This window comes from Meles meles, chromosome 5 (genome assembly GCF_922984935.1).
Source record: "Meles meles chromosome 5, mMelMel3.1 paternal haplotype, whole genome shotgun sequence".
Classification (NCBI taxonomy): Eukaryota; Metazoa; Chordata; class Mammalia; order Carnivora; family Mustelidae; genus Meles; species Meles meles.
Window position 1 is genome coordinate 72863721 of NC_060070.1, and position 12994 is coordinate 72876714.

At 39.7% G+C, this 12994-nt stretch overlaps 1 protein-coding gene across 2 annotated transcripts in view; it reads left to right on the forward strand.

Annotated features, from left to right (window-relative positions):
- ARHGAP18 (Rho GTPase activating protein 18) overlaps nucleotides 1-12994 on the forward strand; it is a 128142-nt gene that overhangs the window by 108245 nt on the left and 6903 nt on the right. Inside the window, exons 12-13 of one of the 2 annotated variants that reach the window (XM_046004597.1) lie at nucleotides 771-911; nucleotides 12728-12852. In XM_046004597.1, the coding sequence (XP_045860553.1) occupies nucleotides 771-911; nucleotides 12728-12852 (266 nt within the window). The remainder of the gene's footprint in view (nucleotides 1-770; nucleotides 912-12727; nucleotides 12853-12994) is intronic. The other variant, XM_046004598.1, reaches the window with a different exon arrangement.

Here is a 12994-nt window from a genome sequence, read left to right on the forward strand (position 1 = left end):
AGGTTTAGATTTTCTATAAAAAGCAAACCAATAGAGGTGATTTCAAGTGTCATTAAAAAAAAAAAAAAGAATGTCCATGCACTGGAAATGAATATAACACTGCAAGTTAACGACATTGGAATTAAAATAAAATAATGTCCACTTATTAAATCTCAATTTTTAAAATAGCAGTATTATTTAATTGTTTCAATCTTTTAACTCCTAAAATATTTTATTTTTGCTAGCGTAATTTCTGAGGATCAATTTTTCCTAGATTATTGCTAGAACCCTGTTGGCTTTTATTGGTGAGTTTTTCTTTCTCTTTTGAGGCGAGGCTAGCTGGTTTGTAGAAGGGACTGCAGGTTAGCTAAAAGCTGGGTTGTTGGCAGGTGGCTGCTAAAGGGACCAGCAGTCAAGGTGGTGGTCCCTAACGCCCGTCGCCTCAGGCAGTCTCTAATCTTGGCATATAAGGCAAAGAAGGTGGCCACTATGTCCTTGAACTTTACCAAGCCTCTTTTGAACCTCACTTACACAATGGGAGGTAAATTACTTCATGTGCATGCTCTGTACTCATAGTGAATGAATAATACGACGCATTTTTTTGCATATTTAATGAATAGTGCATGTAAAATAGCCTAATCTTATGATATGGACAAAACCTTGACTTCTCTCCACATTTAAAACATAAAGATAATTATTTCCGAAAAAAAAAAAAAAAAGATAATTATTTCCGTAGTTCATAATGGTACCACTTCTCTTTTCTCCCCAAACTTAATTTTATTTCTCCTTAGATTCCCAAGTTTCTTGTCAACCAAGTGAGGAAGCAAAACAGTGAAAATCATAGAAAAGACAAAAAAGCCATGAAGAAATTGCTGAAGAAAATGGCTTATGACCGAGAGAAATATGAAAAGCAAGATAAGAATACAAGTGATGTAAGAAAAACTTGAAGATATGTATTTATGCAGATATCAGTATTGTTTTTATGATCACGCGCACAAGAAAGAGTTTCTTATGTTTCTGTAGTAGGAGGACTTTCTACACACTTACTGGGCCCTTTGCTAATGCTAAGTTAAAGGCCTCAATAAGGGTAACTGTGCTCGTATGAACAATCAGTAGTAACAGTTGCTCAGGTGTTGGTGACTCAGCATAAGAGCTATTAGTGGGGAACAAAGGAAAATAACAAGACCAGAGTGTCTCAACCCCCCCCACCACACACACAAAGGACTCTGTGAAGACTCCAGCTGCCCACGGAATGTGTAATCTCTATGCAGTAAAGAGCCCCTGTGTGAACCACTGATCTTTTTTCTTCCATTGTCTCATCTGTAAAATGGGGAAAAATAACAAACTCAGATCAGCATATAGGTCAGTGGTTGGTTATGCCTAGCATCCTTCGTGGGTTTCAGTAAGTATGGAAACGGTTCCTCGTTGGATCATGTGAAGAATTTGGTGAGATTTGTGTTGGAATGAAGAAAATTAAGATGTTTTAAAAAGAAATACCTAAATACTACCATTTACAACCTGCTGTAAGAATATAAGGAATAGGTTTAAAATAATAAAATATGTGTGAAAACACATTTATGGAACACATTTCCCAAAGCTCTAACTTATGATCCTGAAATGAAAGGGTTTCTATTGTTCTGTTTATGGTGGAGACAACCCCCTCTAGCCACACCACCATTGAGGTTATTCGGTTACATGCTGACATCTTGTGGAATACTGTGGAAGTGCAATTATCAGCTTGTGGTTTTTGTTTTTTGCTTTTTGGTTTTTTTTGGCTTTGGCCTACTTAGAAAATTAATAATTGTAAAAAATATATATAATAATTTATAACTTTAAAATATATACATTATATAAATATAGAATATAAATATATATCTATAACTATCTATAAATATATATTCTATAAATATGGATAGATATGTATCTTATATATATGCATATTCTATATTATGGCTCTCACCATTACAAAATAATGTATTTTTGGCGTGAATATTTTTGGTATATTTTAAGTATCTTTAAGAGCATAAAATTTAATAAAGGGGAATTGTAAACTGTGTTATATTTTTTTGAGAAAGGGCTTGGTATTGTCATGGGTTAGAAAGGATTTTTGGCGAACCATTTTTGTTTAACTTAGAACAGTTTATTTCTTCTAAAACCATCATAAATATGTGTCATCTTGCTTTGTAGGTCTGCTTATTCATATTAACTTAGGTGACTTTATAGCCCTGTCTTTTATAACATGATTCTTGAGGTACATTATTCTATCTGAGGAAACATTTATGGTACTGTACTTTTATTTATTTATTATTTTTTTAATTTTTTTATTTGTTAGAGAGAGAGGGAGAGAGGGATCACAGGCAGACAGAGTGGCAGGCAGAGTCAGAGGGAGAAGCAGGCTCCCCACTGAGCAAGGAGCCCGATGTGGGACTCGATCCCAGGACGCTGGGATCATGACCTGAGCCGAAGGCAGCTGCTTAACCAACTGAGCCACCCAGGCATCCTGGTACTGTACTTTTAAATTATGAAACCATAGACAAAATAATTTAAAAGTTGTATTTTGGAGATGAGATGTTGACATGATTTTGTTATTTACAGAGAATTTGTGTTAACTTGGATTTCATTAGTTTGTACTTCGGGTTAATTAGATGAGAGTTGGTCTGAGAATTATTTCTGTACTAGTTAGAAGCCACATTGCAATTTCAAGGCCTGGGATTTAAACCTGGATTTACTCATGTATTAGGTATTACTCAAGGAGTAAATCCTATAGCCCGGGGTACCTTGGACTACAGAACAGGAAGTGGGCCTTAAAGAGGCTTCCCTGGGAAGCAGAGCTGAGATGTGAAGAACACGTAGGTATTATTTAGGCAGCAAATTGAATAGAGAAGTCTCATTAGCCGAAGAGGCCTCCTGATAGAATGGTAGCCCCTAGGTAATCATGACCCGTGATGGTGGTTCATTGGACCTGTCATTTTGGTTGAAAAATTTTAGTCACTTGCCAGAATTTTGTTCAAGGTACTGTCATTTTATTAGGGAGAATAATAATGCACAGAAAGTGATTATAGAACAACAACGATGTTATTGGATAGAACATGGGCCATCTACTTTGTTGATTAGCTGCCCAATCCCATTCTGTCTTGTTAGTTTGTGTTTCCTTACTTCCACTGCCCCACCCCCCCCCCCAATCCCTTGAATGTGTAGCATGAGATTATGGAGCACAAGACTTCCTGGGATATTTTATTCATTTGCTAAACAACTATTTAGTGTATGGCTGTCATGTGCCAGGCACTGCTCTAGGCACCTGAAAGACATTATTAAACTAAATAGATGAATATTGCTGTTCTTGTGCAGCTTTAATTCTGTAACTAAGAATTCATGAGTAAATACATGGTATGTTAGTATGTGGTAAGTCTCTAAAATAATAAAGATAGCACAGACAAAGAGGACTGAGAGAAGGAGCCCCTTGCAATATTCAGTTGGGTGGTCTAGGTATCATTTGTATGAAGACATGAAGGAGAGACAGAGAGCTGTGCTAGATGTTTTTCTCAGGAAGCACAGAAGGAGTAGTCTGTCAAAAGCCTTTTGGCAGAAACTTGCTCGGGGTATTTGAGGACCAGCAAGGAGTGCTCTGTGACCCGAGTGGAGCTGGCAAGGGGGACGGGAGAATGAGATGAAATCACGGACCATGGACCAATAAATCACATAGGGATGTAGGGGTTGTAGGCCATCTTTTAGGAATTTGAATTTATCCTAAGCGAAGTGGGACCATTGCAAGATTTGAGCAAGGGCTTGAAAATCTGTTTTAAAATGCTCCCTTGGACTACTGGGTTGAGAATAGACTCTAGGAGAACCAGCATAGATGGGGAGACCATAAAAGAGGAGAGACCAGGATGTTCTTAATGTCTTAAACCAAGTGAGACACCAGGATATTAGCAGTAGAGGCAACGTGTTCAGATTCTGTGTCTTTTGAAGTTAGAGCCATTGGAATTCCTTGAAGTTGAAATGATACAAGTTGTAAGAGAAAGAAAAAAAGTGACTCCAAGGTTTTTGGCTCAAGAAATTGGAAGGATAGAGTTGCTCCTTCAACGGGGAAGATCACAGTTTTCAGTTGGGGTGTGTTGAGTGTGAGATTTGTGTTAGAAAAGAAAGTAGGTATATTTGAGGGTGTCTGGTGGGAAAATTAGGTCATAGGGGCCATTGAGGTGCATGGAGGCGCAGGGGCAGAAGGAAGGCCAGAGTGCGTCTCTAGGGGGAGGCAGGCTTCTATGCTGAGGAAAGTCTTGACCCTAGGAGCTGCAGGATTATTTCTGCATTTTTAAGGGCTTTATTTATTTATTTATCAGAGAGAGAGAGAGAGCAAGCACACAAGCAGGAGGAGCAGCAGGCAGAGAGAGAAACAAGCTCCTCCTGAGCAAGGTGCCTGATGCAGGACTTGACCCGTGGACCTTGGGATCATGACATGAGCCGAAGGCGGGCTCTTAACTGACTGAGCTATCCAGGCGCCCCATATTTGCATTTTAAAATTTAAAAATTGCTGTGCTGTCAGATGAAGGAAAGTTTGGAGCAGTGAAAAATAGGAGGTTACATGGGAGATGCCAGCTAATTTCATTGCTGATGGGAGTGCATAAATTGGTAGGATCCCTCCGGAGAGCAGTTAGCCTGTGGCCAAGGCCTGAAAACCATGCTCCTCGTTGTATTCAAAAATTCCTGTAAAGGGATTAATAAGATGTGCAAAGAGTTATGCTTAAGTTCATTGTCATATTCTTTATTCTGTCCAGAATTAGAAATAGTCCCAAAAGGATATGCTTGGTTACATATTTTATAGCATGTCTGTGTAGTGAAATATCACAGAAATACAAATGTATATATTGACATTGGAAGATATTCCTAGTATGTTAAAGAAAAGCTACAAATCCGGGAATATTGCCATATTCGTAAGGGGCAATAATTATCATGAGGTCAGGCACGGTGCTAAGCATTTTGCAAACATCATCTCATTTAATATTTACAGTAGTTTAATTGAAGTACACGGTGTTATTTTCTCATTTTTTATAGATGAGGAAAGTGAGGGTCAGCAATCTTAAATAACTTACTGAAGGTTATCTGGATAAGAAGTGGGGAGCTGGAATTTGAAACCGATTCTGGAGGACCTTAAATCTGGTCTCTTTACTCTTATCCTCTATTTCCTTATGGGGGACAGAAAAACTCTGAAAAGGGTATGTACCCCAGTCCTGGGCTTGTGTGGAGTAATAGAGTGAACATGTATTCTGCCATTACTAACATGTGTTTATTAGATAGCTTGAAACAGTCCAGGGCCATGCCAACACCCAGCAATGGGACTGGAAGGGAGTGTTAAATGCAAGCCACGAGGACCCACCAGATGTGGAAATGAACTGGATATGAGGAATGTAGAATGGGGAGAAATCTAGAATGACTCGCTGATTTTACCTTGGGTACTTTTATCCTTGAGAGAAAGCATTAAGGAAAAGGAACAGGCTTTGATGAGAAAGTCAGTTTTTGACATTTGTGATTGACTTGCCTGCGTGAAAGTACTTTGGCTACATGGGCCTGAAGCTCAGAAGGCAGCCAGAGCTGGAGCTGTGCTTTTGGGACTTAGTATAGAGATTGTCCTTGAAGCCACAGACACCAGTATTTTAGTGGTGGGCCATGGGAGAGGAGCTGGTAAAAGTGGCAAGACATAAGAGGAAGTCAGAGGAAGTGGAAGATTATAGCATCTTTAGAAGCCCAGAGTGGGAGACCAGGGAGGTAAATGAGTTTGGTTAGTAGTACCCCATGCCAGAGAGAGGTTGAGGAAGGTAAACATTGGACAGACTGAAGGTCATGAAAATTCACCAAGGTAATATTTTTTAAAGCATTCTGCATGCTGTTATTCCTAACTATACGTAATCAGGATTCATGCTTTTGAGACATGTTTGACTAGATAAATTAGTAGTTTGAACCAGGTTGAAAGGGACATAATCTACTTAATAAGACAAATGTTTTTAATGACTACAGTGTATTAATTGCTTGATACAAATGTGACTTTCTTGAGTACTAAATACACATCAATTGCAGCAGGAGGAAACACTTGGTGAAAACAAAAAAATAACCATTTTGTGATAGCCTGCGACTTGCAGTTGGGATTGCTCTTACACACACACACACACACACACACACACACACAAGTTCATGTACCCATGCACACACACCACATCATCTACCAGAAGTCGTGTGGCTTGAGGATCTGGTTCCAGCTCTGCCATCAGCAAGACATTAATGACAAATTATTTTATCTCTCTAGGCCTTTCTTCCCTCTATAAAATGAGGGGTAAGGCCAGATTAATGCTGTCTTATCCAAAGTTTGCAATAGAGTCATCGGTAGAAGTATTTTGTATAAAACATGACTGGGCCACTCCCTGAACCCTGAGTCAGAATCTCTCAGAGCAGGACCTTGTATAAAAACTGTAAGTGTGATCCCCCACCATTTGGTATGTATGTGTGTATAAACATATATTTAATTGTATCATGGAATTTTTCTTACCTATACATGAAAACAGAGTAGTATATGAACCCCATAAACCCATCACCAGTGATCAAACCTGTTTTTCTAATCTCATCCCATTCTGTCTCCCACAACTTGTTTCCTTTTAGTATTTTTAAGGAAATCACAGACATTCCATCATTTCCCCCACAATTACCTCAAATTGCATCTCTGCCCAATAAGGGTCTAGGGCAGCTTTGATGAGCATCTGGTTATAAATTGCTGAATCATGCAGGTTTCAAGTTCATTGTGGACTTCGATCTGTATGATTTTTCTATTTCATCATTCAGGCTCACCTTTCAAAGTAAAGGGAAGTGGTACCTTTTTAAAGATTCATTTATTTATTGGGGAGGTGGGGAGAGAGTGAGAGAGAGAGCGCATGACCAGGAGGGTCAGAGGGAGAGGGAGAGAGAATCCCAAGCAGGCTGCTCTCAGCACAGAGCAGGACACGGGGCTTGATCTCACCATCATGAGATCAAGATCATGACCTGAACCCAAACCAAGAGCTGGCGCTCAACTGACTGTACCACCCAGGCACCCTGGGAAGCTGTACATTTATGAGAAAGATATTTTACAAAATAAACCGAGTTTTTCACATCTTCCTTCATTTGTGGAGGGAATGTTCCCTCTGTGGTCAACTTCAGTTTTAACCCAGGATGATCTCATGTCACACCCTTAATTTACTGTTGAGGAACTCAATTTTTAGAGAGTTTACATGACTTGCTAAAAGGTCCAAGATGATCTTAAAACATTTTCACATTTAGGGCTTCGGGCATGGAAAAGAAATCTGTTGCTGCTGCTTTCTGCCATTCTTCTCCAGAAGAACCCCAGAGTTGGCAGCAGTGCAGTGTCTAGTCTGTGTTGTTTATAGCTAGGGGTGCATGGCTTTGGTCACATCTCTGTCTAGAATTCCATCTCTGCTTTCACTTAACAGCTCTGACCCAGAGCATCATTGTAGGTATTGTTTAAAGCATCTGCTTTAGGTCTGGAAAGAGTGTCTGGATCTCCTTGGGGACTCATATGGAAAATCAAATTATAATATCAAGCACAAAATCGTGTTTCTTTTTAAGACATTCTGTGATTTTTTTTTTATAGTGCAAAAAATATCAGAAGAGAAAAATATCAACTTAATTTCGTTGTAAATTAAATCCATCTTACTATAGAAGTTATTTCAGGTTCTTCTTTAACAGTCTTTGAATCTGAGTTGGATAAAAGTTTAAGCATTTGAATGATAAAGAGCGAGTTATCAGGACTTAGGCAGTTCAAGATAGTGGGGAATGCCTTCGATATTTCCATCTCTAATCAGACTAAGGTGATGAATATGCCATTTTAGTTTAAGATACCTTGCTAAAATGTCCTTGTTTAATTTTCTAAAATATGTGTTATATTCTTTTTCTTAAGAAAGTTGTATTTCCAATTGGCCCTTTTGATGATAAAAGATTTTTCTGTAGCATTAAAAATGTCAGCTTTACTTTTAAGTTAGCTTTCAATGACAAAAAGAAGAAATAATATCACTTTTAAAGGTCTGACCTCAAATTCTAGAGTGCAGAAATACAAGCAACGTGGTGTTTCATCTACATGTTACAAAGAAATACTAAAATCATTTTCCATTTGACCAAATAATAATAAGAAATAAAATCTCATTTTAAAAATAAACTTTAGTTCAATATATAAAACATTGGAGGGCCCTATGAGATTATTTTCTCCATTATAACAGTTTTTGTGTTCATAAGACATTATTATTTTGCAAGTTGTAAAATCCTTTGTGACGAATTTGGATGGTGTGTTAGTGAAATATTTCTGTTCTCCAGTCTTGCTATATATCACTTAACTTCAGCTCACCAGCACACCAAAAATAAATACATTAAAAAAATAAGAGAGTCACAGCTGTTAAGTAAAAAAAAAAAAAAAAAAAAAGTGAAATAGGAAGGTTACAAAGATTATACTATTCACAGATTCAGTTATTACTATAGCTCAAGTTAAGAACAGAGTGGCTTAATGATCAAGCATGTTGTTTCTCTTCAAAGCATGGCAGCTCAGTGTAATCACTATACTCATAGCTAGAGTATTTGATACAGCATGATTCTGGAGCATAATGGTGGTTGTCATACACCATTTAAATTGGAGCTTTGACATCCTTTCTTATTTATTGTCTTTAGCAAATATCATTTGGCCACCCTTGTCAAGATTTCTGGAAAAATTTCCAGAAACAACTTCTAAACTCTGTCTTCCATCATTCTATCTATCGGTTAGCTACAGTTCTCCAACAGTGAAGGGCACAGCAGATTCAAAGTGAGTCGCACCCTTCTATGTGTGCACTATTGTGAGAATTTGGATAGGATAGCATTACAACAGAAATGAACACTCAAGAATCATTCCTGGTCTGTACTCTCACACGAATCCACATACACACACAAAATCACACACACATCTTCCCCACTAGAATAGTCTCCTTAGTCATCAGGGAATGTGGCCAGTCAACCTGGAAAGGCGCTCTTTGCCATTGTTGGCCCAGAAGGAAGGTTTCCACAGACACTGATACTCCAGTTCTATGGGAAAGGAGTCAAAATGGCAGTACAGTTAGTAGTTCGGGAAGGGCTAAAGCTGATCCAGAACTGGCCTAGCTTCACCCCCTACTCACTGAGAGGAAGGTGTGAACAAGTGTAGTTTCACAGCCAGAAGGAACTTGGCCCCCATACCTGTCCCCATCTGCTGGCAAGAGCCACAATATGGCGATCCCATGACACATCACACACCCATGAGAACTCTTGAGTGTCCTCAGAAGCTTGTCCCTGAACCTCTTCCTTCCAAACCCTATCAGAGAGACTCTGGATTCCTGGGTCACGTGGACTGCACGTGGGTATAACCCCCAACACTATGCTGACCTCAGTGTGGTGGTTTATGGAGAAGCATGGTTGTGCTCTCTCAAGCACGATCTCTGAACTTATGTAGAAGCTGTAGGCCATGGCCACAGTCCTGGAGGCCTTCAGTTCTTCATGGGGGCCTTGTGGGAAAAGTGGCAGCGTCCTCAAGCAGGTGACTGGTGACTCCTCAATGGTGGGAGTACGTGACTGAAGTATTTCTTATAACACCTTTAATTCCTTCCTTCCTCTCTTTTCTCAGTAGGACAGGAAATACCATGCGGTAGATGGAAGCTACTTGTTTCTTTTAGAAAATGTTCCTAAGGTGGGCTTTTTTGCTGTTTAGGAGATATAAGTTGGTGTATGTTATTTTATTCTAGAGAAATAACTACCGTGTTAGCATCACCATCTTAGAGGTATTCTTGAGAAATAGATCTAATCGATGAATGTTTGCTGGCTGGCTCCGGCTGTGACTCAGCTGTGTGGTGTGTAACTAGCAGGCAGGTGTCGTGTAGTAGAATCCCATCATAAGCGAGCTTCAGGGGAAGGAGGAAATTCTTTTTGACTCCGTGGATCGTGGCAGATTCTATGGAGTTTGATATATTTGAGTTGGGCTAGAAGATATCACAGGAGAGGAGTAGAAAATACATAAAGATAGGAAAGCCTGGGTGTTTGTAGCAAATTTCAGTTGGCCTTTTAACCCAAACCATAGAATGTAGCACAGGAACAGTGTGGTGGGGGATGGCAGGGAGCAGAGATAGGTTATCATGTCCCTCAACTCTGGCAGTATATTATTTTTTCCAGCTCAGTTGGGTTTTGTAACTCGTTTCTTGGGGACCTTCTAAATGTAAAAACTTAATTATTATCCTCTTCACTTTATTTTTTTTTAAGATTTTTAAAATTTTTATTTATTTGACAGAGAAAAACACAGTGAGAGAAAGAACACAAGCAGGGGAAGTGGGAGAGGGAGAGGCAGGCTTCCCCCTAAGCAGGGAGCCCAATGCAGGGCTGGATCCCAGGATCCTGGGATCATGACCTGAGCCGAAGGCAGATGCTTAGTAACTGAGCCACCCAGGCACTCCAACTCTTACTTCACTTTAAATGTCAACCTAGGGTTGCCTGCCTTTTTGATATTTTAGGGCTGGAGAAGATGTAATTATAGAGACAGTTTTTGTCACTTTTTTTTTTTTTTTTTTTTTTGGCCAAAGAAAACGTGTATGTAAGGATACCTGGTTCTATGACTTGAGCAGTTCTCATTCTTAAATGAGCGTGAAGTATTTGGGTGTCTGCAAACCCTAGCCTGCCATTCAGGGCCCTCCATAATGTAATAATAGACTAATAGGATCCAAAATACCAATAACTGTATCTTAATTGAGCGGACAAGGTGGATTAGGGTTTTATGGACACAGACTCGGTGCTTCAACTGTTGATATTACAATTCTACTCCAACATTCGTGTTTTCTGCCTGCACTGTTTTCCACCTCCTAGGAGGAAACAGACAGGTAAGCCCAGGCCAGCAGGTAGAATGAGCACAATGGGATCTCAGTTAGTGATGGAACCCAAGGCAACAGGGCATGGAGCGTGATCGCCGAGTTAGAAGATACACCATTGATTTAATATCGGCTTGTGAAAGAAAAAAAAAGACACATGACCACCTAAAAGTGCCCCATCCATTGTAAGAAGCAGCTCATTTTTCAGTGTTAGAAATGAAAATAAAGTGTCACAGAATCAAAGAAAAGGGGAACTTAGATTTGCATCCTAGGGGAGAGGCAGAGGTGAGAGACTAGACTGTTATCAGACCAAGATATATGCCCCCAAAATGGGAAGTCAGCAAGCAAGCCCAGGGGCAGGGCTGAATGGGACGGAAGCAGGTGTTGAGGGGTCTGGGAATGGGCTGGGATTGGCACGACCTTCAGGGATAGGTTGAGCACGTTACCCCCAGGAAGGGAAGTTAAAGGATATTAGGAACGTGGTCCCTCTTCCACCAGGATTGCCAGCGGGCACTGGAAGCATTGTCGGTCTTTGGCTGGAGGGAATGCTCCTGTGGCCCTTCCCTGAGGGCCCAGGTGAGGACAGCCGAGTGTCACCCATGGGTGTGAGACCCTCTGCCATGTCTCCACAGATTTAAGAGGTGCTTGCGCACTTTGGGGAGCAAAGCCATGGTTTTACACGATCCCATGCTTCCTTGTGTGTCTTGGATGAGTATCGCTTCTTTGTTATTCTTGCACTACATTCCACAGGTTACTGAGAAGAAAGTGTAACCCTTTCTGAGCCATCTCCGTTTTGATGTAGTCTGATTCTAAAGCCATGTTATTTTTATTGAACTTCGAGAGAAATCACCTTAAGTCCGTTCATGGTATATCCATGCTTTATGTTGGGGTGGGGGATAAAAGCAATTCAAGATCATGTACATTACCAAAAAAAAAAAAATGATATTGTGAGCACAAAAAAATAGTGGGTACTAAAAGACCTCTGTCTTACTTATCTCCCAGGTAAGTAGACCTAGCCCAATGCTTGGTACTCAGTCAATACTTGGTAAATTTCAGTGTAATGAAACAGAGTTTTATAGTATTATTCACTTTAAGCAGAATTTGTGCATGCTATTTGTCCTAAGGTTTGTTCATGACATATAGTTGTAAATAATAAATTACTATATATTATAGTAGAATGATTAGGAATTAATTAAACCTGGTATTTAAAATGTCCTAGATGATATTTTGATATTGCAGTCCTCAAAGTCTTTCATTGACATCTCACCAAACACCTCAACAGTTCTTAACATCTATAGGCACAAGATTTGGAATTGGTCATCTGAAGTTCAAAGTGTGTGGTCACAGTGTAAGCCTCACAGCCAAGCAAGAAGCAGACATGCGACAGATGGGTAGAAAGCGTGTTACGTTTTTTTCAAGGACGCTCAGGAACAAAAATTTCTGTGAGATTTGGTCAGTGCATGGGAAGATTTTTTTTTTAAATGCATACATTGCAGTAGCACACAAAGTAACTTCTTTCTGATTCAATTTCATAAATTGCTACATGAAGAAGCACTCTCTAGTAGATAATACTCAGAAATCAGCACTTAATATGGCAGTAATGGTTATTGCTGTCATTCTTTACATCTTTAAAAATAATTAAGCATTACTGCATAGGCATTATAAAGTTCCCCTATCACCATTAAGAGGATATTTGAGGTTTGATGTAATTTAGCAAATTACATTATACAGTAGTTAAGGTTTTTATGTAGTGAAGTGAAATGCATAGCAGTTAAGCACACTTCCCATATAATGCCTTGTACGGAGCTACATGTCCCAGCTGCTGCCAGCTTTGTTCCTGTGTCATCATTGCTTTGCAGGCTGACGTTCCTGAGGGAGTGATTCGAGTGCAAGCTCCCCATCTTTCGAAAGTTTCCATGGCAATACAGCTAACAGAAGAACTGAAAGCCAGTGATGTACTTGCCAGGTTTCTCAGCCAAGAAAGGTAGAGGCCTGTTTTGTTTTAATCATTGCATAGTATAACTCACACGCTCACACGTGCGGTCTCCCTTCCCCCTCTAACACACACATGCACATGCACACACGCGTGCACACACACACACAACTAGAGGTGATGTACTTCATCA